We start from the raw sequence: 27,640 nt of genomic DNA, 5'->3' as shown, positions 1-27,640 counted from the left end.
TGAAGTTTTCCCATGAGAACTATCAAAATTATGTCATGTTGAGTCACAGAACCAGAGACTAGGTTTATAACTAATGCAGACTTCTTTAACCTTGTTCTCTATAAACCAACAGGTCATTTTTAAGCTTAGTATTATTTTTTAATTGCTATTATTATTATTTTTCATTGCTTTTTACCTGAACACCATAGGTAATAGGTGGATTATTTCAAATAAAAATTTTCAAAATGATATATAAACCATAAAATTATCCCCACTAGACCATTTTACCTGCATAATCTTGATTTTCCTCATTTCAAACATTACAAACATTTGAATAGCAGTTTCTAAACAATACCAATATCCAAGATAAATGCAAACAGCACCAAGCATCTCTAGCTTAGAAAATAGGACTTGCATAGCTCCCTAGTGAGAAGTGCTTTCTTATGTTTTATTTATTCCTTGTTCCTGGATCCATGTGTGTGTGTATGCTAGTCACTCATTCATGTCTAACTTTTTGCAACCCCATGGACTATAGCCCTCCAGGCTCCTTTGTCCATGGAATTTTCCAGGCAAGAATACTGGAGTGGATTGCCATTCCCTTCTCCAGGGGATCTTCCCAACCCAGGGATTGAACCTGGGTATCCTCTACTGCAGGCAGATTCTTTACCATCTAAGCCACCAGGGAAGTCCTATATCCAAAATTATTATTTATGAATTTAATACTTCCTCATGAAGTTGCCCTGAAGATTATATGCTTGTATCTTGTCTAAAAATATGCTAAGATTCTGATGAATGGTAGCTCTTGGTATTAATTTTAATATCTACTGCTGCTGTTGCCACTAGTTATAAGTTTATTGGAAATAATTCAAATTTTTGTAAATTGTGGATGAAGTAATACTATGGGAGTAGATTACTCATTGCCTGACTTCAAAATGTTTACCAAATTACAGTTTATTTGTGATGATCACTTAAAAATTAGAGCTACTTTTATCACAACTGGAAAAAAAAAAGGCTCAACAATGTCTAAGATGTTTTCTTGATAAATATTTCCTGCCTTACATTCAAATGTATTTGTTGTTTTACTCTGACCTTCGTAATTTATTTTGAAGATCAATTTGTAATTATTTCTTCCTTAAAAGTCACACAATGACTTCTGACTAGCAGCAACAGTATCTTGACAACAAAAATATTAATAAATGTCTGTTATAAAATATTTTTGTTCTATTAATTAGCATTGTGTCTGATAATGTCATAAACTTTAAATTCATATCACTATGTCTATTTTCCAAAAGTATTTTTCACTTTCATAGCAAGTAGAAATAAATGCAATTATTTTGTTCTATCAATTAATTGTCACTTACTTTAAAATTATCATTTATTAAAGAAAACCCTTGAACCTAAATTTCCAGTATATGACTATATAACCATTGCAAGTCAATTCAGTTTCCTTTTTCTCTCTTAAATAAATGAATTCACAATCACTTATCTTAGAAACAAAAACTGGCAAAATATGTTCATAAACATTAAGTTGTGGGAGAAGGCAATGGCACCCCACTCCAGTACTCTTGCCTGGAAAATCCCATGGACAGAGGAGCCTGGTGGGCAGCAGTCCATGGGGTCTCTTAAGAGTCTGACACGGCTGAAGCGACTTAGCAGCAGTAGCAGCAGCATATAAAGTTGTATTAAGTTTTGGATTTGATTTACATAGAACTTTTTCTTAGGAGGAAATACACTTCATAAAAGAAAAGGTATTTAACATACTCTACTACTGCCATAGTTAATAAATTTTTTCTATGTAATTTTCACTCTGATAACTTTTTACTATATACATTTCTATCTAAATCACACATTTTTGGGTGGGTGTGTATGTGTGTGCATTCAGTCATGTTTGACTCTTCTCGACCCCATGGACTGTAGCCCGCTAGGCTCCTCTGTCCATAGGATTTCCCAGGCAAGAATACTGGAGTGGGTTGCCATTTCCTCCTCCAGGGGATCTTCCCAACCCAGGATTTGAACCTGCATCTCCTGAGTCTCCTGCATTGGCAGGCAGATTCTTTACCACTGAGCCACCTGGGAAGCCCCAATATATTATATTACTTCACCAGTTAATTTTTTAATGTAATTTTCACTCTGATGACTTTGTACTAAAATTTCTGGCTAAAGTACACATTTTTTGTTGAGGAAGTGTTAAAAAGAAATTAAAGCACAGAATATCAAAAACACATATTTATGAGATGAAAATGCCAATATCAATAATGTATAAGCAATACAATTTCTTTAAATTTTGAAGTGAGTTTACCTTTTATATTACTTGTTCCCATTTTCTATTATTCCCAAAACACTGAAGTAAATGGCTCTGAAACACTGAGTAGAAAACTGTCTAGAAAACTATTGTAAATCGGCAGAGTGGTCAGGTGTTCTACCTTATTACTGTTTAAAAAATTTTTTAGAAAATCAGTAATATTACTGATTACTTATTCCTATCTGAAAGTCAGGAATGTGGTGTCACCTCTGCAACTTCTGAACTAGCTTTGACACCGATATTAACACACTGAGCTTAAATGTGGGCTAAATACAAATGATTATACTCCAAAAGGTATACAATTTTAAATATGTAATAGATATTTTATGCTATTTCTCTATAAAGCATAGATCACAACCTTGAAACAAGAATTCAGACCCAGCAATAGGGTACTAATCATCCCCATTCAGTACACAAACAAAATTAGGACTGCCTTTCTTTTCCTAGGCATCTCACTGCTTTCTACATCTCCATGTGAAGAGAATATGCCTGCCAAAAACACACTCAGAATTCCTCTGCTAACAGCCACTTGTAAAAATAAAACTCTGAAAAGGCATAAAGAGAAGAAACAGCATGTTCTAAATGCTGTGAAGAACCCAACATGATTTTCATTGGTCTTGGGCCCTGGCAGCCATTCGACCCACACTTTACTGTCTCAGCTCCTGGATGCATGGACCGGTTCTCAGTACTACGGCTGAGCAAGAACCATTTGCATGATTTCATTTGTGGCTTTTTCATGCTACTTTTAATGAAAAGTCACCACAAAAATAACATCCACTTTTGAACCCTGAAAGAGGTTCAAAAGCTTGTTGGTTCCAAAGAACACTAAATAAGGCTTAACATGTAAGAAAAAAGTTTCAATTTATTTTTTTAATTCATTTTTCCTACATACTTCCAGAAAGACTTTGAAGCAACAAACAGGAAAAAAAGATGCATATATAATAGAATTTGATAAAAAATAAAATATCAAATTAAGTGGGGGAAGATAATTATAACAAAAACCCAGACTTGTATATTTCATAGCTGTGTAATTCAGGTAAGAATTATTTTCACTGATGCAGTTTTATTAGGAGAAATAGATTTTTCTTGGTATCAAAATTTAAGATTGAATAATATTCTGGGAATATAGAAAGTTCACTAAGCCATATGAGCATGCAATAAGATGAAAGTATCTTCAGCAATTGTTTTACTGAAGTTAGACAAAGGTACTTCATCTGAAATGTGCTATAAATTGATGAATCTTTTTATATAAAGAGATTAATTGTAATTACTAGAGATCAAACTCTGTGGTAACAGAAAAAGAAGTTTTTAAACGTCTAAAGAATGTGTGTATCAGAGAGCTCTAATATCAAGTGCTGATTCAAATCTTAGATTTTTAAAGATCTATACAAATTCATTTTCTAAGTGCTGAGGAACAAACAGTGTTGTTGACGGAAAACACATTAATACATGTTTTGTAATAGTGTTTCCTTCCTGGAAAATTATAAAGCCTAAAGTGTTTCTCTTGAATAAAGGGAGAGTGATTTCTCTGTACAAGTCTGAGCTGCAAGAACATCTGCAGAGTGACCCACAAAATGTGTCTGAGATGCATCATTTCTATATGCTCCAGGCTGAACAGTCTCATTTATCCCAAAGCAACATGCAAAATGTATGAAACATGTGCGTACAGACTCCAGCCTTGGCCAGAAAAGAAGCCTTGCCTTTGTTCCTCGCTTCACAGATCAGACATGAAAATGTGTATCTAAATTTTCCATGGAAGACTTTTAAAACATGGATTTGATAACCTAACTGTGTGAAATGATTTGGGAATCGGCATTGTGGGAGACCAAGACATTCTTAGAGACAGTTTCTAAATAGCATATAAGGCTCCTCCCAGCCTTCCCAATAGCATACCAGCCATGGAATTTCAATATTCATCATCTCCTCTAAAACCTCTCAACTAATTTTTTGCACTTGATGGATGATTTTTATTATTTGAAATTTAGGGAGATCATGCTGATGAAAAATTGATATTAATTCTGTCTCAAAAATGAAATTTAAAAGAAAATCTTTCTCTTAGCAGAAACTAAGACAACATTGTAAAACAACTGCCCTCCAATGAAAACTAATTAAAAAATTAGAAAATGAAGGAAATATAACATTAAAAAATAATAATAATATTTAAAATATTGCTCTTATCATTCTCAGTTCACTTAGGGGCCAGAATTAGTTTTCACTGAAATTTGTCTTTTCCATTATAATTTCCCAGGATGTTGTTATCTTCTTTTTGGTACCCATCACCTGCCTGTGTCATGGTTACCTAGATATACACTAGATGATATGCTTTGTAAGGGTAAGGTTGTTTTTTTGTTATTGTGTCTGGCCTCTCCAATGGTGCATGCATACGTTGTGTCTGACTCTTTGTGACCCCACTGACTGTGACCCACTCTGTCCTTGGATTTTCCAGGCAAGAATACTGGAGCGGGTTGCTGTCTCCTACTCCAGGGGATATTCCTCACCCAAGGATCAAACCCGCATCTCTTGCATTTCCTGAATTGGCAGGTGGATTCTTTACCACTGGCGGCCTCCCCAATGCCTTCCCCTAGATATGGTCATGTCTAATCGAGCAGAGAATGACAGGTGAATTGAATTAAAGCTGTGGGTTCAATTGCAGAAGAAAGTAGCCTGTATATAGAAATTTGAATGGTGTCAATATGTCAGATGTTTCTTAAAAAAAAAAAAAATTCTAGGCTGATTTCTTAAAGACTAAAATTTTAAATGAGTTTTTAATAAAAAACAGCAAAGATATATCACAAAATTTCTATTAAACTTGTAACTAGCACATATGAAACAATCTAGCACAGATTTGCTTACAGATTGAGAACAGGTGTGCAAATCTCTTAGGAAGTGGGGTGCACACATACTGTACATACTGAGAAGGAAAAGTCTGACCAGAAAAGGAAGCCTAGAAAGATGTCTCAGTGTGAAAGGCTGGACAGCTCAGGGGAAGGCCAAGGGAACAGGGCAGCTGGGAAAGGAGGCTAACAAAGAAAATAAAGTGGGACATGGGATAAGAGCCAAGGTGCCAAGAGAGAGAGTATCAGTCGTTCAGTCATGTCCAGCTCTTTGCGACCGCATGGACTGGGTCTGTAGCCCACCAAGCTCTCTATCCATGGGATTCTCCAGGCAAGAATACTGGAGTGGGTTGCCATGCCTTTCTCCAGAGGATCTTCCTGACCCAGGGATAGAATCCAGGCCTCCTGCATTGCCGGCAGATTTTTTACTGCCACCAGAGTAAAAAATGGTGGCTCTCTAGTCTGAACCACCAGAGAAGCCCAAAGATGCCAAAGTAAAGCTTAACCCATTTCTCAGCTTGCCCAAAAGCACAATTAGCTATTAGAAAGCCCATGCTGCATTTCACTAAAGAACAGCCTAAAACTTTCTCTGAGAAAGTATGTCTAGTCATTTGGATCTTTTAAGATACTCTCCACCCTCCTTTCCTTCATAACAGTCATATCTTGATAAAAGCAAAGCCAGCTGTCAATATGCCAGTAGACCCATGATCCCACATCTGGCCTTAATCTGTTTTCATTCGGGAACCCATTTCAGCACTTGCTTGAAATAATTGCCTGGTAAACGTACATCCTCTTTGGTAGCTGTTTTCTCTTCTAGATCATCAGTATCATGAAACAATCATTTGAATTTACCAAACTGTATTCTAATCATCTGGACAAAGAATCCCACTTCCAAAGAGAAGCACCCTTGAATTGCAATTCCCATGAGAGTGGCACCTGAACATATAATTCGTCAGGAGCGGACAATGATTTGGCATTAAAGCAGTGAGCAACCACCTGCAGGAACAGTTCCACCATGGAGTAACACACTTAAGTGGATGGCTGAGTGGATCTGATTTTATCCAATATGGCCCTGCCTTCCTGAACTTCTGTAGGTACCCTCTTTAAGTGATGTCTCAGTTTGGAATTGTCTGTGCAACCTTCATGCCTCCTTGAAGTCACACATGCACTTGGACAGAAAATAGTTGTGAACTGCACAGGAACTGAAAGAATGTTTCCAGCTCCTGCCACAGGAAACAAGGGAGGTGAATACACATTTTGGATTTTTGGTTAAATTTACAAATGCATATTCAAATAGACACATAATATTAAATTTGTAATGTAGATTTGAAAATATCTTCAAAAGATTTTAAAACAGATTTGAGCCAACATTTTAAGCATTATGAAAGTATATTGATATTACTAGCAATATTGTAGTAATAATTAATTAATACATAAGAATGGAAACATTTTATATATAATTCTATTCCTTGAAGGCCCACTCTTATTATTTAACAACCACACAATGTCAGGAATTTCATCCATAAACTTCTACAATCCTGTAGTTAATTCAAGATCAACAGCCAGTGACTACAACTTAACCTTAATTTAGTATTGTTAACATGTGATATCTTTGCTATATTTAAGATATTATTTGGGGGGAGGCCCAAATTTGATACATGGTTAACTTTACTTCCAAATCCTGGATTCTAAATTACATAACAGGTAACTAAAAAATCAAGACAGACGAAATTGCAGTCTCTTAGTGAAAGAGTCTCTCCCCCCTCAAAATAAAACCTTAGCCCAATCTGTTATGCGAGATCTACATTCTGCCTGGCCAAAGATTCCACCCCAGTGCAAAATATCTCCTATTGCCCTGCTGTTTCCTTAACTGCTATACAGATACTTCTAAATTAGAGTAAAATGTACATAGAATAGTACAATAGCCATCAAGTTCAAATTTGTCTCCCCATACATTACTGCAAAGAAGCGTAGCATTCACAGCACTAAAATACTACTTTTGAGAGAAATCAGTTGAAAGAACCACACATTTCCCATTTACAGGGCTATGCAACCACTAGAAACAGCGAGGGATTGCATAATGTTTCAGAAGTTTTTCTAGTGCTATGTCACTGAACTACATGAGAAGCTAATATGTTTTTAAAATACATTTTGAAAAACTGATAAAAGCTTGTGCATAGGGTTTCAGAAAATAAAAAATAAAAGAACTCCTTCAGTATGCATGAAGTTACACTTTTGGCACAGTCTTTATTGCTTTGTTATAACTCCGTGCCAGAATTCACAAGTTAAGGATGAAAAAGAAATTATTTTTCCTGATAGCCCTGGAGCCATCTAGGATACATCATGACTTACCTAAAGATGGGTCTTTGGAGATGTTTCCTCCTGATTGTGACATGGTCATCCATTTAAAGGTGAAAGTTTAGCTTGTTCCTGGAAACCACTCCAGAAATCCAGGGAGAGAATGTGGAAGCTTATCCTGATCTATTGTCCTGCAAGGAGCCCAGAAGGCAAAAGTAGTTTCCTCTTTCTCTTTTTGGGTGCTGGGAGAAAACTTCCCTGCTCTCTGCCAGCTGAGCAATGTGTCCATAGAGGCCACATAAGACAGGCACGATGGGGCACTCCCCCACAGAGCAGGGTGTGCAAAAACACCAAGAGTCACGTTGACATGGGCAAGAGAAGTGCACAGGACCCTCGGAAACGGAACAAAACAAACAGAAACCTTCCTACCCCTGTGGCACCCAGGTAGGAGCTCCCTAAGTTATCGCAGCCATGAGAGCACTCCTTCCACATGCTGGTCAAGCTCGGAAAAGCTAAGTCCCTCCCTGTCTTTAAAACAGCCCGTCCAGAGGCTCAACTTTTTTTCTTCAAAATAAAAGTTGTACAGCTGGTTCAGCAGTCCCATGTGAGTACCCTCAGAAAGTTTGCTCTGTTAAAATAAGAACTGTATACAAATTAATGAAGAAAGATGGGCTGAAGCTGCATGGCTGACTTTGCTCTGAGAGATTATATTTTACAATCTTGCTTTTATTCATGCTGGATGAAGTGTGGAGATAACTCATCATTTTTGGCACTCATAACCTAATAACCTACACTTGGCTAAAGTCAAAGATGCCATTTCAACTGATAGAAACCTTGTGAAGCTGGCCAGAGCTACAAAAGTTAGAAAAACAAAAATTGCTCAATTCCATCAGTGACACTGTACCCAAATGCAGCTTTTCAACTAAGAAAGGACACTGCAAAAAGATATGAAAACACACACACACATCACATTTTTTTTAGTTCCCAAAACTTCCTAGGAACCTAAGGTTTTTATATTCTAGAATAAAATTTTAATTTATGAAAATAAAAAGGAAGAAAAGCAAGTTTAAGAGAGAAGTTGTAAACAACTGAAAATAAACATTAAAAATTGTTTTACTTGGAAGACAGACTCACACTGCAGGGACTTTTGTTCAAGTTACAAATAAGGTGAATCCTCATATTTTAATATAACATTCTGGAAACATTCTTGTATCTAAATCACTAACAAATTTCTTCTCAATCAGTAATGTCATGAGATTCCAGGCTAGAGGTTTGTTATGAAAAAAAAAATTCTCAAGTCATGATTAAATGTTTTAAAAGTACACGTGTTAAAAGGAGGATAAACTGAGAAACACACACGCTTTCACTGAATGATCCATAAAAATAAGATTTAAATGTCACAGAGGGTGATATTCTCTATATGATAGCAGTGTGTAGCTCTTAGCAGCCTCCAGATATGTCCACAGAAGCAAGAACACCTTTTTATTTTCCTTCCACAGGAGAGACAAAGAAAAAGAGAATTAAAAATAAATCACTGATTACATTGAGCAGTTCTAATCCATGCTAGGAAATGGAATCAGTCTGAGAAAGCACTGAACTAAAAATAAAATAAATGGCTCTAGTCCTAGTTTTGTTATGAATATGCTGGGCCATTGTGAGAAAATTTCTTGACTTATCTGAGCTCCAGTTTCTGTTTGTAAAATAAAGTTAAAATATTAGTTGAATTCTTTGTTCCCGTTCAGCTTTAGTCATTCCCACAGACTCTTTCTAAGTATGATTAGTCTGCTTCTTGCAGAGATACTAGCATAGGCCTTATGGTACATGATACTCAAAAAAATACATTTTCATTATGTGAAGTTATAAATAAAAAGGAAGATAATTTTATATTATATATTTATGTCGCTATTATGTATTAATATAATTATGTATAAATCAAGGTTTTCTTCACCATCAATAAGCATTCAATCATAATTTGACATGTGTGCAATACTGCAGTTATATCCAGAGACCATCTACATGCAAACTGATACGCAGACCTTAGGGTAGTGGCTTCATTACAACCATATGCTTTTGCTTTCTTTGTATATGTAATAGCACATTACACAGATCTTCTGGAAAGATTTCTGCATTTATGGATGGCATTCGATTTCTGTACTCATGGTTTATCTATATCACTATTAATTTAGCATAAATACCCCTGAGGAACACCTCAAGAGAAAAGTAAGCCTCTCAACTTTTAAAAAATAACTTTCACTTGGTCTACTTTTGATTTAGAAAAGTGTGATGACTTCTTCATTAACATGTTGGAAGGAACTCAACAAAATACTAATAAACATCTAGCCAAGGTACAATTCAAATAACAAGCAAGCATACAATCTTACTTGAGGCTCAAGCCTTGATTATTAACCACAGAATCTGAAAGCTATTAAACTAATTACAGAAAATCCATAATATCATTCTTTGCATTAGGTTCATATTCTTTTTGCTCTGAAGTTAAAATAGAAAACTTAGATTCTCACTTACATCAAGCACTAAATTTATTTTAAAATCCAATCTTAAAACTTAAGGAGCATTAAGAAGATAATAGGAAGTTAAATAGTCACTTGACACAAAGAAAAATAACTATTTCTTAAAAGTTTTTATTAACATTTTTTCAAACAGCATTTAAACTTAATATTGGAAGGAAAAGTTTGCTTTATTAATTTAATTTAATGTAGTATTCAATAAGATGAAATAACCTCACTGTTGTTGCTTATACTGCATAAATATAGTCTTTAACACAACTATACTGTGAAAAATGCTAAAACTTATCATACAGGCTAGACAGGGAGGCCTGGTGTGCTGCAATTCATGGGGTCGCAAAGAGTCAGACTCGACTGAGCGACTGATCTGATCTGATCTGATCTCCTATTAAAATATGCTAAGTATAGTATATTTTGAATAGTTTTTCCAAGGGTTGGCTGTCAGAAATTGTTTTTATATTTTTTCTATTAAGGTGAACTCTCAGTGTGACTTAGCCTAACACTTTTACCACTACTCTCTGCACACACACACACACCCATACATATACAGGCACACTTTCCCCAACTCAGCACCATTAGACTGTTATAATAGGTGCTCAATAAATATTTCTTAATTTATTAGAATTCTTAGCACAAAACACAGAACATATCCATCATAACCAACTCATTTTATATGATGAAAAACATGGGTTAACTTGCATGATTTTTCCAACCAAGTGGATACTAAGTATGATCATGGCATTTTGTGTGAAGCCTCATAGAAAATTATAAACTTTACTTTTTCTTGTTTTTTTTTTTTATTGTAATAATCTATTCTTTGGCCCTGTTTGTAATATACAAGAGCTAAACAACATGCAATAGTAGAAAAATCATATAGTACTGTGAATATGTCAGTCCAAGAACTGGAAAAATGAATGCAGCTACTGGTTATTACTTTACCACAGAACTCTAGTCAAATATCAGTCTGAGACAAAGTATGTGTGCTTTTTTTCCAATACAATTCAATTAAACACAATGATACAAGGTATATGTTTAAGTGAGTTTTTAAATTAAGTGGAGAAAGAGGAAGGAAGTGCAAGAAAGAAATGATCAGATGGGATTCTAGATTTTCTAGTTGTATACATACGATATGATTTAAAATTTTTTACAGGTTTCACACTGATGATGAAGCTAGTTGATGGATGGTAGAGCTGGGATATGAACTCGGATGCCTTGTTCCTGAGCCCCTGCTTATACCCCTACTGAGTAGGGGTAAAATGTAGGCACTGGGTCTTTTCCTGGCTATCACTCACATTCTAAAGAGAAACAAAAGAAACTAACCCCTCTGATGAGTGCCTATTCTTCTTCTAATCCTCATCCATACTTAAACATCACTGCATGACCTGTTATGTTTCCAATACTTACAAGAGCCAGCCCAAGAAATTGTCTATTGATATCGAGGTGAAATAATTATTCATTTTGATATTTTGCAAAACTAATACAATTATGTAAAATTTAAAAATAAAATAAAATTTAAAAAAAATAATCAATGAATATGTTCTACAAAGATCTGAATGGAAACTCTTTTCCATTATAAACAGCCTTGAACTAATGTCAAGGAACACATATTTAAATCCCAACTTTAGCAGTGATTTCCTCTTCAATTCTATGAATATCTGTTTCCTTACCAGCCAAACTAAGATGTCAGGCTAGATGACCACTAAGATCCTTTCCAGTCCTAACTTTTTGTGACTCTATGACTGACATATGTCAAGTTATTTCAACTCAGTGTCCAAGCAAGAATAAACTCTGTAATCATTTTTAGCTTTTCTTGACCACAACAAGGTCATGCAGACCACCAGAATACTTTTCATTACTACTATTGTGAAATTAAAGCTAACATACTACTATTGAATGTGCAACCACATATTCATTTTTCTAATTAGGCAGTTTTCTTTCTTCCTATAGCTTCAACTGGGAACTAGTCTCACTTGAATGTGAGTTCCAGGAAGACAAAGGTTAGTGTCTGTTGTATTCCCTGTGCGAATACCTAAGAGGCATGAATGTGTGCTCAGTCACTTTAGTCAGGTCTGACTCTTTGCAACTCTATGGACGGTAGCCCAACAGGCTCCTCTGTCCATGGGATTCTCCAGGCAAGAGTACTGGAGTGGGTTACCATGTCCTCCTCTAAGGATCATCCCAACCCAAGAATCAAACCTCTCTCTGTCTCCTGCATTACAGGCAGATTCTTTACCACTGAGCTACTAGGGAAGCCCATGTAAAAGACAGTCATGGTTATTTACTGAATGAATGAACACAAACAAAGTGTAATTAGTGCTACCTCATTATATTCTTGTATACTCTTTTTCTAAAAACTTGATCATATCTGGTAAATGTTCAGTTTTATGTATTTCCTCCAACCCACTATTTTTCTTCAAAGAGGTATCTGACTTTATAGACAAGTGGGCTTCTTTGACCTTTTAGCGGCAGAAAAAAGGTAGCCTCAAAACCCAAACCAATAGGTTCCTGCTCCCCTTTGTGTTCTCTGGAATCTGCAACAACGTCCTTTAACTGTCTGGTCACTTCACTCCCTGCTGGCATCTCCTGCTGAAATCTGTAGCTGGTCTGTTCGATTGGCTCAGCTTGGGAACAGTGGTCATCTCCTTCTCATTGTGCCCAATCTCAGCCTTTACTGCAAGACTCTCTGTCTCAGTCTTTCAACTTGGCTAACATTAACCCCTCTCACCACACTGCATGAGGCAAATGGATGCCTGACAGACTGGGAAAAAGGAAAGATCACACACATCAAAAAGTAAGAAAGAAAATGACATTGTTCTCATTATGTTATGAAGCTTTCTTATTCATTCATTCCAGTGGGTACATAGTGAGGAATTATACCGCGATATTAACCATCTGCTGTATCTAGCCCTCACCCACATATACTTCCATCTCGAAACCCTAGCACTTAGGTTAATTCTTCCCTAGCCATATTGACATTTTGTTCCTCAAACACTCCACACTCTTCCCTGCCTTTTCCCCATATACTGTTCCCTCTGCCTAAAATGTTCTTTCTCCTGCTCACTGCTCATATGTAGCTGCAATCTCCCCACCTCACAGAGGTGTCTCCTCTGGCAAGCCCATATGAATTTTATATACCTTCAGTACTCTGTTTCCCTCAAAGCAAGTATCATAGTTTGCATTATATTCGTTTATAAATCCATCTGTTCAATGAATGAATATGTTCTTTCTGCAGCATGCAATAAACTGAGGAAAAGATCAGAACATCTAACTGTTTCTGACTATCTTAAAGATAAATCCAGTCAAGTTACTCTGAAAATGTGTTTGTCCTCATGTGTGTCTGTAATAACCTAAAAATAAACTCACTGATCTCTTGCAATGCTTCAAAACATTTTCTGATAATTACATATGTGTTTCATCTTAAAATATTTGTCATTATACTTCTTCAAATCAGAAACTCTACTTATCTGAGAATAAATACAATAGGAATATTAAAATTGACAAGGCAACTAAAAATCACTTCGGAAATGGTTCTCAATTTGACTGAGAAATGTTTTTTGCCTTAGGGGCAAAAAGCACCTACCTAGCTAAGAGATTTAAATTAGATTTTCTTATCTTGTGTGTCAAACTTAACACTTTTTGGTCATTTAGTTATATAAAAAATATATCAGAATTATTTTCTAAAATTAATTAATAAAGAAGACCAGGTTTATAGCTTCAAGTGGCAAGGAAAAACTGTTCTTCAAATTGGCTAACCCTTTAGCCTGGTATAAGAACTGAGCCTTTTCACTTCAAATAGTAGGACAAATTCCTCTTTGTCACTGAAGTATACAAACAGGTCAACTAAAGTTTGATTGGTTCCACTTAGTACTCACACAAGTTCTGACAGCCTTTAGTGCTGGCAGTCATTCAACTTCCTTTGAATGAATGTGACATTCTGTGAAAATATCATCATCATCAACAACAACAACAACAAAGAGAATCATTTAAAAAATATTCTCACAGCCAAACACCAACACACCAATGTGTATCAAGCAACATCAAATCTACTATAAAAGGAAATGGCTTTTGCATAGTGAGTAAACATAGTGAATAAACATTACAAAAAGAGATCTCCTTAATATAAAATGCTCTTGGAGTCAGAGGACTAATAAAGAGATGGTGGGACAGAGTCTTGAAGGTTGAATAGATATTCAACAAGCAGGCTAAGAGGAAAGGCAAGCAGGGTATTTTCATCCCTAGGCATGAGGCAGCAACACAGAATTTGGAGGGCACACGATGACTGCAGCAGTGTGGAGTAATTCCTATCACATTAGCCTGTAGAACCACAGACTCCACCATCACAAAACAAGAGTGGTCTCAATTAGGAAAATAAGGTGATATCACGGTTTAAAGGCATTTGAGTCAAAGGATTCCTTTACTCTCCAAATACATCAAAAATGTTATCTGCAATTTTTCAGTCAGTGGAAGTTGTCCAAAGGTAGTTAAACACAGAGGCTGGCTGAGTTTCCTTGTAGATCTGAAATTCATCACTAAATCATTAACTTAGCATCAGTACTGAGTCATCATTACCAGCTTTCCTCCATATTTTAAGCTTGGTTTCAACATGACTTTAAATCCAATTAGCAGTTTTTAAAAAATCTGTCTCAAGCTTCCAGTAATGCCTATGAATAAATGTGTGGAGTTACCACCAAGAAATGAATTGAATCAATGTCAGTAAGTGGAAAATTCCTAAATGCTAACCTATTGACTCTCCAAGATTTTAGAATTAGACAGAAGTAGAGATAATCGTGACTTTGAATAGAAACAGCCACTCTGTTTGCCAAGCTTATAATAAGTTTGTGTGGTGGGTTCTATATTTTGATAAATAACTCAAATGTATTTGCTTACACCTTTTTAAAATAAAAACTCTTATTTTATAATAAGTCCTGGGTGTTCATTGGAAGGACTGATGCTAAAGCTGAAACTCCAATGCTTGGCCACTTCATGCGAAGAGTTGACTCATTGGAAAAGACTCTGATGCTGGGAGGGATTGGGGGCAGGAGAAGAAGGGGACGACAGAGGATGAAATGGTTGGATGGCATCACCGACTCAATGGACATGGTTTGGGTGAACTCCAGGAGTTGGTGATGGACAGGGAAGCCTGGCGTGCTGCGATTCATAGGGTTGCAAAGAGTCAGACACGACTGAGCAACTGAACCGAACTGAACTGATAGGCCATACATACTTTGTACCTTTACATCCATTCATTTCTCAAAAACCTCAGTCCAGCTTCAGCTTTTCTTTATACTTCTGCTGAGTTTCTTCTACTCCACATCCACTGAAATGATCTGTCCTTACCAATCTCATCTCTGGCTTAAATATCTTATTTTTCATATCAATACATCACTTTTATCAATTATTCCATGACATATTATACTTATCATAATTTATTTTTACATTCATTTAATTAAAATCTAAATTTAAATTCATAGAGGATTTAAACTGATCATTGAATATTTTCCCAAGCCCAACACCAAACACACTTTCTACTGTATCACCTGACACAAGGTCTAATACCTTATCAAAATATTGGAAATGATATCTGTCTTAGAAATTCTGCATCTTTTCTAAAAATTATTAAATTCTATCAAGCTGTATAGTCATAAAATGACAGTCTTCCCCCATCTATTCTTTTCTCCATCTAGCCCAGTGGAAAGTATAGAAGCAAGGGGGTTGATATGTGTTTATCAATCATTTACTGTATGTTAGACAGAATACCTTACATGCACTATTTCAGTTAATTCTACACAGCACACCTAGAAAGCAGATTCTCTTACTTTCAAGGCACACTCAAGAAACTAGAGTTGAGAAAAACTATATATTTTTTCAGCCAAAGGCTGTCTATCTTATATTTTACAGTAACAGGGTTTAAATCCAGTTCTGTCTGATGCTGATATTTTAATTCTTACTAACACTGCCTCCTCATGATCACATTAGAATGTGTTTTAATAGCAGCCTTAAAGAAAAGGCATTTTAGTTTACTACCACAGTTTGAAAAACATAATACACTGACCATTTGAATTAGGTACAGCCCTAGAGAGAACACAGGCTTAATTTCAGAGACACATTAGCTTGCTTTGGGTCATTCTCACAATAGAGGCCTCACACATACATAGATAAGTGAACCCCAAAAAGCAGAAGAAAAATAGAAAATTAAACATCAAGATCTTAAAGCTTAAGTTTTACTATTCTTTGCTGTATAATATGTACTGAAGAAGAATGGATAAATAAAACTGGTCAAAATATCACGAGAAACTAGGAGGGGAAAAAAAGCCAGATTAAATATATAAATGAAGTTGTGGTTCTATCCCCAATATACAGAATGGCTCTACAATACTGAGATGTATGTATATAATGCAATCCTCTCTTTAAAATCATGTTCACAAGAAATCCAAATCATTAAAAAACTAATCCATTAATTAGCATTCCCTACCCTCTTTCAAAACCGCATTATTAGAAACTTAACTTTCACCAGAAAGTTGCATGGGTCACAGGCTTGTAAAGTTCAGAGTTGCATTACCTACCCTCTATATTCTACTACAAGGATAATATTGACAACTGCTGCTTCACTAAGTACATCCCATGAGCCAGGCACTTCTGAAGACTCTACAAAACTTACTACATTGAATTCTCCTGACAGCAACTTGGGATAGGAGTTGGATCTCTATTTTAGAGAAAGCTAATGTTGCGCAACTGGGACTGGTCAAGCAAAGATTTAAGCCCAGGACTGCTCTCCTCCATTGCCCGTGCATTTAATGACTCCCTTGATCGGGGCTAACTAATATGATTCACTGTGATTTCCTTTTCTCTGTTTCTCAGGGTCACTTTGTATTTTTTAATCTTCTCCCTCTCCTTTTGTTCCTGCTTCATGAACAATTCCCTTTTCCAATGATGAGCTCCAAGATCATCAGTTCTAACCTTCTTAAAATTGTGGCTTCACTCTCCTTAGTTGTGAATTCACTCCTTAGAGAGTGAATTGTGAATTCACTCTCCTTAGTTGTTCGACAAATACAGAACACTGTTATTGTTTTAAATGTACACATTGTCTCAGTATAAGAGCTCATGGACTTTTATTTTTGGCCTTGAGGTAATGAGTTACTTGTTATAAATAGAATCATAGACTCCTGGAATCCGAAGAAACTTTTGCCATTAAGTTTTTCACCTTCCAAACCTTTGCAGAATCCCTCTTGCTTTTCCTCTCAGAAAGGGCTTACAATGCCTCTGAGCTGGAAGAAGTGAATCTGCTGTTTCTTTGATCTCCATCTCCTAATATGAGAGTTTCATCTTGTTGAATGCTATTTCTGTTTCAAGATAGAGACTTTTGTATACTAACCTCTATACCTGGTACACAATCAAACAACAGTCTCTTCCAGCAACAAAGGAAAACTGGCTGTGTTGGGAGTACAGAAAAGTAGTATTTAGTCTCAATGTAGTTATTGTTTATGCACATTGAAAATTTTTATTTTAGGTAAATTTTTTGCCTTTTATACACTACCTTTAAAGATAGCACAGCTTCATTTCACTAGCCAATGTGACAAAGGATGTACTAAAGGTTAAGAGAACAATGATTATTAAAACAGAGGCTCTTTCCTCAGGGAGCTCAAGTTTAAAATGAAAGAAATAAAAAAAAAAAAAATAAAATAAAATGAAAGAAATAACCCACTTTTAAAAGCAACTTCAATCCAATTCAATAAGTGATTTAATAAAATAAAAGGGACAGAAGAAACTCAGAAGGGAGAGAAATAAAGACTCGCAGAGGAATTTATTATATTTTAGCCAAGTTTTATCCAGTAAGTAGAAGTTCAGCAAGGGAGAATTGTTTACTAGCAAGATGAAGTGAAGAAAGTCTAGGCAAAGGAAGATGAAAAACAATACAGAAGCATGAAATACCATAGTTTCACGAACTGGTAGGTATCTTGCTATGACTGAGGATATAGGTGTGAGGGAGAGTAGCTGGAAATAAAGCTGGAAAATCAACAAATGCCAAATTGTATGTGCCATATAGGGAGCTTAGACTATATCCAACAAGCAATGGGTAGTCACTGGTGGACTATAGTCAGGGAAATGGCACCTTCAGCTTTACAGTCTTGGAAAATCTTACTGATAAAAATGTGGGAGACATTTTGAGAAGAGTAAGTCCAGGTATAGTGGTATCAGTAAAAGGTCTGTGAGAGTAATCTTGGTAAGAGATGATAATGACCTAAAGTAAGGCAAAGACATAATTGGAAAAGAAAGAGCCTCTTCCAGATACTAACAGGTATAAAGCATTAAGTGAAGTGAAAGTGCCAGTCACTCAGTCATGTTTGACTCTTTGTGACCCCATGGACTGTGGCCCAACAGGCTCCTCTGTCCATGGAATTCTCCAGGCAAGAATACTGGAATGGGTTGCCATTCTCTTCTCCAGATGATATTGCCGACCCAGGGATCAAACCCAGTCTCCTGCATAGCAGGCAGATTCTTTACCATCTGAGCCACCAGGGAAGCCCATAAAGCATAGGGCTTAGTGAATGATTTGGTATACTAAATGAGAAAAGAGAGGATTTAAAGACAATATTTTCATTTCTGGCTTATTATCTGAGTGGATGGTAACACCACTATCTGGGAAGAACCAAATAGTAAAAAGAGCAATAATGAATGTATAAAAAAGTATAATGAAAGTATAAAAAAGGAAAATAATAGATAATGAAAGTACAAAATAATATAAATAATGAAAGTATAAAAAAGAAAAAAGTATAATCAAAAGTTCATTGATGGGGCATAATGAATTTGCAATACCAAAGGATGGCCTAAATGGAGATGTTTCACGGACAAGTAGATATTTAAATTACAGGGAGAGAGTAAAGAAATCAGTTATAGAGATAAAATATGCATGTGGAAGGTGGAGGTGTTGCTACCTAAGTATAAAACTATGACTGTGGATAATATTGCTCAGAGAGAACATGTAAGTTAGAGGAGTGAAGACTCAAGAATAAAACCTGACATACAGAGAGAAGCATATCCAGTGAAGATCTCAGAGACACTAGAAAGTTGGAGGGGAAGTTCGTCCTACAACAAAAGAGGAGGGAAGGTCAAGGAAGAGAAAGGTGTCACTAGTACCAAATGTGCAGAGCAATTAAAAAGAGAAAAAATTAAAACTTTAAAGAGAAGTGAAAAAAAATCAGAAATGCCTCTATCAAAGTTATCAATGTAAAAGTGACTGGTGGCCTTAACAAAAGCAGTTTCTATGCTGGAACAATCATATGTTCAGTAGACAAAATTTCTTTAGTTTATTTTCTCTTTTTTAGCTTAAAACACCACTTTTAACAGACATTCCATTTTCATGTTTATTTGGCCCAGAGTCTCTTCTCTTCTGCAGATTTTTGTGCCCCGGTATCACACGGGCTTATTTAACAAAGTTTTCAGTATGCTTGAACACTGACTGGGTAGTACCAGTCCTCCTTCAGTCTTTCCCCCTTCCCACAAAATTTTTTTCAGTACATATACAAGTTATTCTCCTGCAAAAATGTATTCTTCCATATCATTTTTTCTTCTTTTATCAAATATAAAAAATTAAAGAGCCAGGAGCCAGTTTTTCATGATTGGAGAAGGGAACTCCACATATGGGAAAGTGAAAGACTAGAATATATTCTGTGATGTTGCAAAGAAGTTAGACATAGTGGTATGAACTATAGGTAGTAAATATAAGTCTAGCTTTGTTCATTGAGGAGGCTGAGAAGCAATGAGACACCATTAACAATTAACATAACAATCACCTACATTTTGTTTCCTATATACCACTCACTACTAAAAGAAATCAGAATTCCTTAAGAAATAGGCTGAATCTAGGGCTGGGGTAGGAAAGTATAAGATAAACCTATAAGGAAACATTCAAAGAATGAAGAGGACACAAAAAAATAGGAAACAGCTTAAAGAGGCTACATTGATTAAATATGGGAAATTTGAGCACCAAAATATATAATGATTATAATCTATTGTTACCCATTGAATAAAATAATAATTATATATATATATATATTTTTTTTAGAGAGAGAGAAAATGATAAAAGGAGCAAAATATAAACAATTTCTCCTGGAGTTCTTTGTACTATTCCTGCAATTTTTCTTAAACTTTAAAATCTTATGAAATGAAAAAAAAATGTTTAACATTGTTACAATTTTAATTTTTAAATCTGGATTGAAATCTTAGACTTTGAAAAATCAAAGTACAATTAACTTTTCATTGTAATTTATAATTCAGCATTACCTTTAAATTTTGTATCTTACAATAAAATTTGCAGATCAAAACATAATATCATTTTTCAGAAGCAAGGTTAACTTTAGGAGAATGACACCTGTGTGTTATTTATGTTCATAATTATTTTGTAAAGGCAAATGATCATTAATAAATGAGTAATCTACTACCCTGGCTGAGTCGTAAGCCCAACCAAATGTTCTCCCTTCATAAAGGTTTCCTTTAGCTCTTCAAGTAGGAAAAATCTTCTAACTCTTAGCTTATATATCACTGTTTCTTTAACTTTTCTGGAATATATAAAAACTTCTGTCTTGGATAATAGTTACTTATGTACATATTATCTCTGACAATGAGCTAAATAAAGCTCTTTAAATTTAGGTAGAATTCCAATTTGCTTAAAATCTTTCAGTGATACCCAGATGCCCAAAAGGTGTAAACTCTTTAACATCATATTATATAAAATGATACATTACATGGTATTATATGTTTCATATATAATACATATTATATATTCCAGCTATATCTTTCAAAATCTGCCACTCGCTACTCATTACATAGATATACAACCATACTGAATTACTTTAATTTCACTTAGATCATTATATTCTCTATAGAAATTTACAGTTTCTGAGTTCTTCAGTCTAGAATACACTTCCTTCAAATTCTTCCCCCAGCCATTTCTTGCTTACTGGTCAACTCTCAATGTGGATATCCCTTGCTTCTGAGAGCCTTCCCTGAGAACCAACTCTGATATGGATGTCCCTTCTCTGCTCACTGAGCATCCTAACTTCCATTTCTTACTTCTAAGGAATCTACAACATAACTACAACATCTTTTTTTTTTTACTTCTTTTGGTCCACCATTAACTGTAACTTTCCTTTCTGATGTTGAAGAAATAACAAACATCTTTCACTGCCTTGCATAAAATACATCAGCAATGACTAAATGCCTATCTGTACTGTACTTTTGCAAAATGCTACCTGTGAATTTTGAGTTTGGGGAGAAATCTCTCTCTCTTATTTCCTTGTTCTGTCCACTTGCAGGTCTGCAAGCAGTGACAGTTCAGTAGAAATGGGCACATCCAGCACCCAGATCTTGGCTTCTATATACCGTCCTCTAATAAAATAAACGTATCTATCTACCTATATATCTATCATCTACTCACACATACATGGATGCATATATAATTATATTTTCCTAGAGATTGGCTTCTGGAGAAGGCAATGGCACCCCACTCCAGTACTCTTCCCTGGAAAATCCCATGGACGGAGGAGCCTGGTAGGCTGCAGTCCACAGGGTCGCTAGGAGTCAGACACGACTGAGCGACTTCACTTTCACTTTTCATTTTCATGCATTGGAGAAGGAAATGGCAACCCACTCCAGTATTCTTGCCTGGAGAATCCCAGGGACGGGGGAGCCTGGTGGGCTGCCGTCTATGGGGTAGCACAGAGTCGGACACAACTGAAGTGACTTAGCAGCAGCAGAGATTGGCTTCAGTGTTTAATTTAGTACTCATTCTTCTTTAGAAGAACAAGGGGGAAAGAGTGGAAAAGATAGCTAACCCTTTGGGGTTTAATATGCTAAATCAGTCCTGTGATACAAAAGTTAAACTTGGCATACCTTGGACCTGATCCAAAAACTTGTTTTTATTGGCTGTGGAAAATGGAATTTTAGACTACATTGGGTCATACTATAATTGTGTTTGGAAATGTATAACATGATGTGCGAGCATTCAGTGCAACTAAATAATTTAAGTATATGCTGAAAAGTGAATGATTGTATATTTCTCAACACTTGAGGCTAATGCAGATAAAAGGCAATGGAGTTTAACTTAAGACTATTTACTGAAAACATAGAAATACAAATATCTGCAAAAGACAATGAGGAAATATAAAGGAATTTCTTTCTAAATATAAAGACTTCAACAGAGTTGATAGAATGGTCTGAAGTCAACGTTTTATTGGCATAAAAACAACAGTAAAACAAATCAGAGTAAATAGTTTATGCCTTGAGCTATCTCCTCAAAATAAACATTCCATTTCCCATCTGACAGAGAATCAAATGACACTGTTTTGCTTCTAAACAAGGTTATTTTCCCTAGGGTCCATGAATGTTGGCGATTCCCTTCAGGAGAATTGAAACCTATAAATATTGTTTTAGCTGATCTGGGAGTTTAAAGGAAAATATCTTATGCCAATAAAAATCAAATTAGCTTCAATATGAAAGCTATACAAAAGAGGAAAGTCTATATTCTGGCAATATTAAGAGACAAAATACTGTATTTTAATACCATTACTTACATCAGTTTCTGCTAAGGGCAATAAGAGTTTAAACATTTCCTGTTTCATTCCTGCCCAATATTGTTGTTTTTTCCATTATTGCAGCTCAAAAATACTTGGGCTGTTTTAAAGATTAGCATGCTGGCATAAAATCACTCATGCCTCTTAAGAGTATTTTCTTTAACCCTCATCATGACTTAATATTTTAAAATGTTTCATATGGTCAAAGGCCTTTACCATCAAAACAAAATTTCATCAAACCTTATTAGGCAATTAGTTATGATAGAAATGATAGCATGCTGGGACATGAATATTCAATATTTATCACTAATTCAAATGCTAATATCCAGGATAAAAGTACAAGTGTCATCCTAATTAAAATGCTAATATGCAAGATAAAAGTACAAATAAGTTTTTTTTTCCATTCATTTCAGCTTAAATGATAATCTTGGGATCATGTTTATATCATCTCAACTTTTATTATTAATTTAGTAGAATAAACTAATTAAAAAGTAAAATGGTTAGCAATGGTTTCTCAGGAATATTTTATGCATCTTAAAAAGCTTACTAGATGAAAAGCATGCACTGATACCAAACCTCCTACCTGGAAAAGATTGTGGACCACTCCACTCTGTTAGAACAGCAAAGCGGTGACGTGAATATTCTCACAAGGTTCAGTTAACATAGGACAAAGATAAATTTATCTTAGCCACTGATCACATAAAGGCATGTTGTTTACTACAAATAAAATCAGGTCAAAGGGTGGAAAGAAATATTATTGACATTAAACATTTGTTAAATTAAGTACAGTCTCCCGTTTTGGTTGAGAGTGCTTACTACAACATACCTTGTCTGAGACCAACAATTCTGTTTGAAATGTCAGATTTAAGAACTGACAATCAATGTCCATCTACTGCAAAGCAAAGAGTAATTATTCAGGCAAACTGCTTTATGCATGGAAATGGAAGAATAAAAGTATAATTAACAAGTTCAGTGGTTTTGTTGTTTGCTAACTGACCCACATAACACATGTGACATGTTAAGTTCAAATAATTAAATGTTTGCACAAATACTCTTCAGTTCAGTTCAGTTCAGTTCAGTCACTCAGTCGTGTCGGACTCTTTGCAATCCCATGAATTGCAGCATGCCAGGCCTCCCTGTCCATCACCAACTCCCAGAGTTCACCCAAACCCATGTCCATTGAGTCAGTGATGCCATCCAGCCATCTCATCCTCTGTCGTCCCCTTCTCCTCCTGCCCCCCATCCCTCCCAGCATCAGAGTCTTTCCCAATGAGTCAACTCTTCACATGAGGTGGCCAAAGTACTGGAGTTTCAGCTTTAGCATCATTCCTTCCAAAGAAATCCCAGGGCTGATCTCCTTCAGAATGGACTGGTTGGATCTCCTTGCAGTCCAAGGGACTCTCAAGAGTCTTCTCCAACACCACAGTTCCAAAGCATCAATTCTTCAGTGCTCAGCTTTCTTCACAGTCCAACTCTCACATCTATACATGACTACTGGAAAAACCATAGCCTTGACTAGATGGACCTTTGTTGGCAAAGTAATGTCTCTGCTTTTCAGTATGCTATCTAGTTTGGTCATAACTTTTCTTCCAAGGAGTACTATTATGTACCTTTAAATGATACCTTCTTTGATATAAAGAGCATCAAATCTTTGAAAAGACCTACACTGGTTAAAATTCCAACCCCTTCTCTAACAAGGTGTGTGGTGTTTGGAAAGTTATTTTTTAAATTTGAGTTTTAATTTCCTCATCTGCAAAGAAGGAGGAATAGTTGTGACCACCTACATGAGAGTTGTTGTGTGTTTTAAATGAGACAATATACATACCTGGTAAACGCACATGCTTTTTCATCTTAATCTATATACAGAAATCTAGAATTACAATTTGATTAGATTCAGAAGGACAACCATGAAAAAATATTTAGCTTGAGGATTTTTTTCTTTGCATCACAGTTCTTAAATGCTGAATGAACCACAATTTTCACATATTTGTGTGTGTGTGTGTCCCTATCAAGACAGTATATAAGATCTCAACTCTTAATGCTTTTTTGAATTTCAGCTCTTTTTTCCTGTAAGTAATATTAAAAATTAATAAATTTACATATATTTTCTCCTATTAATCTACCTGTTGTCCAGCTATCAAAACTAGGAAAGTAGCTAATTAAACTCAAAAGCTTTTGCACAACAAAGGAAACTACAAGCAAGGTGAAAAGACAGCTTCAGAATGGGAGAAAAATAGCAAACAAAGCAACTGACAATGAATTATCTCCAAAATATATAAGCAGCTCATGCAGCTCAATACCATAAAAATGAACAACCAAACCAAAAAGTGGGTCAAATAACTAAACAGACATTTCTCCAAAGAAGACATACAGATGGCTAATGAACACATGAAAAGATATTCAATATCACTCTTATTAGAGAAATCCAAATCAAAACCACAATGAGGTACTACTGTCACAGGCCGGTTAGAATGGCTGCCATCAAAAAGTCTACAAACAACAATAAATGCTGGAGAGGGTATGGAGAAAAGAGAACCCTCTTACACTGTTGGTGGGAATGCAAACTGGTACAGCCACTATGGAGAACAGTGTGGAGATTCCTTAAAAAACTGGAAATAGAACTACTATATGACCCAGCAATCCCACTGCTGGGCATACACACCGAGGAAACCAGAATTGAAAGAGACATGTGTGCCCCCAATGCTCATCACAGCACTATTTACAAAAGCTAGGACACGGAAGCAACCTAAATGTCCATCAGCAGATGAATGGATAAGGAAGTTATGGTACATATACACAATGGAATATTACTCGGCTATAAAAAGAATGCATTTGAGTCAGTTCTCATGAGGTGGATAAAACTGGAGCCTATTATACAGAGTGAAGTAAGCCAGAAAGAGAAACAACAATACAGTATATTAACGCATATATATGGAATTTAAAAAGACAGTAACAACGATTCTATAAGCAAGGCAGCAAGAGACACAGATGTAAAGAACATACTATTGGACTATGTGGGAGAAGGTGAGGGTGGGATGATACAAGAGAATAGCACTGAAAAGGTATATTACCATATGTAAAACAGATGACAAGTTCGATGCATGAAGCAGGGCACTCAAAGCCAGTGCTCTGGGACAACCCAGAGGGATGTGATGGGAAGGGAGGTGGGAGGGGGGGTTCAGGATGGCGGACACATGTGCACCTGTGGCTGATTCATGTCAGTGTCTGGCAAAAACCACCACAATATTGTAAAGAAATTATCCTCCAATTAAAATAAATAAATATATTTTTTTAAAAAAAGAAAAAGCTAGGAAGGTGGAAGGAAAGTCTCTCCACCCCTATGATACATATACATGTATACTCTGTTCTTATTTTACATTACTCTCTTTATTACAAGGAACCCCTCCCCATAAATTTTAGCATCTCTCAATTACCAAATATTCCTAGATAAAGTTGCATTTAGTTTCGATATCCTAATATCTCATGTCATCTATGAGTAATAATTTCCAAGTAGGTGAAAGAGAGATGGCCATCCAAAGAAACCATAAAAGGATCAGCTAGGGTCTTTATAGATTACAGATATACCCTGACCCCCTCCCCCAACTTCTCCCCCTTACAACCAAATTCTAACCTCCCTCACCAGCCCTCCCTACTTCAGTTCATAAAGATACCTCTTTGCTGATGGGAGTGAATATCACAAGTAGGAAAAGAAGATACATGCTGGAGATCCACCACCAAATCAGTCTTTACACTTCCCACCTGGCTTCCCAGGTGGTGCTAGTGGTATAGAACCCACCTACTAATGTAGGAGACATAAGACACGGGTTCTACCCCTGGGTCCGGAAGATCCCCTGCAGGAGGAAATGGCAACCCACTCCAGTATTCTTGCCTGGAGAATCCCACGGACAGAGGAGCCTGGCAGACTACAGTACATGGGGTCGCAGAGAGTCAGACACGACTGAAGCAATTTGGCACGCACGCACACTTCCCAGTAAGGATCCTAACTTAGGAAGCCTTGGATACTAAAGAAACCTCTCTATGAGACATCCATCCCTACCCTGTGAGGTTCAGCTCAAAGCCTATCTGTTCAGTGATGTTTTCCCTGGTGCCCCCCACTCTGTGGAAAGTCACAAAACTGACGTATACCTTTTAATGACATGAATCACTTTCTACTCCTTATGGCCATGACATCTTCTGTCCTAGGCTTCTGTGCACTGTAGATAGTAACTTGATGAATGGATGGATGGGTGAATGAATAAATAAATACCAACTAGCCCCCTTTGAACTTTTTCTAAGTTTGGACAGTCTTGTGCTTCATAGCTCTGTCCATATTCTGTTACAAGGATGTTTCTGATGAGTATTGACACTGGAAAACTTTTTTCACATTATGAAGCTAGAACACAAGCTTTTCTTGGAGCCCTGGCGTTATCTCCTTGGAAGCTCTTATTCCACGTCCCTGAATGTCACGGCTGTTCTCACAGATTCCAGGCACTCCATATGACCTGAAGCTGCATTTTAGCATTTTAGCACTCCATTATGAAGTCGATGACTCTTCTAATTATGCAAATCCTTGGCTTTCCTAACATTTCAAGCTCCTGACACTCATGCTTGGCACATTGGGTATGCTCAGTAACTTTTGATTTTCTTCCTTCCTTTCTTATTTTAAACCATTTGAACCATGTTGGAGCATGTGTTTCAAGTTAAAAAAAAAAAAAAAAACAACTTAAAACCATGTGATTTGCTTAATTTCATCAGTTTGATTGTTTTCACTTTTTCATATTAAAAGCAGCCTTTAAAGACATGGAATTTAGAGTTACCTTTGAATTACTCTTTTCAACTTACAAGTATTTCTTATTGAAGTCTGATTTACAAGTACCCTGAAATTCCATGACTATAAAGCATATGTGACTTTTTAAGACCCAGGAAAAATTATAGAGCATTCTGCTGTGAAAAATGTAAAGAATCTCAAATATTTAAAACTGAAAGAAAAACTTCAATGGCATTCCAAAATTGCTCCCTGTTCTTTCCACATTACATTCAAAAAAATTATCACCCACTGCTAATGATTGTGCATGCCAACCAGTGTTCATCTATAAATAAATGTATTCATTTACAGTTCTTTTCCACAGAGTTTTA

The 27,640-nt window shown here is 36.0% G+C and overlaps 1 protein-coding gene across 3 annotated transcripts in view; it reads right to left on the bottom strand.

Moving 5' to 3' along the window:
• PDE1A (phosphodiesterase 1A) overlaps nucleotides 1–27,640 on the bottom strand; it is a 399,686-nt gene that overhangs the window by 305,082 nt on the left and 66,964 nt on the right. Inside the window, exon 1 of one of the 3 annotated variants that reach the window (XM_025273784.3) lies at nucleotides 7,468–8,092. The exons of the other annotated variants lie outside the window; for them this stretch is intronic. Within the exon in view, the coding sequence (XP_025129569.1) occupies nucleotides 7,468–7,520 (53 nt within the window). The 5' untranslated portion in view covers nucleotides 7,521–8,092. Of the gene's footprint in view, nucleotides 1–7,467; nucleotides 8,093–27,640 lie in introns of those variants that run through there. 3 annotated transcript variants of the gene reach the window in all.

Source organism: Bubalus bubalis, chromosome 2 (genome assembly GCF_019923935.1).
Source record: "Bubalus bubalis isolate 160015118507 breed Murrah chromosome 2, NDDB_SH_1, whole genome shotgun sequence".
NCBI classification, from domain to species: Eukaryota; Metazoa; Chordata; class Mammalia; order Artiodactyla; family Bovidae; genus Bubalus; species Bubalus bubalis.
Note: the sequence above shows the minus strand (reverse complement) of the source record. Positions and strands in the feature narration are given on the sequence as shown.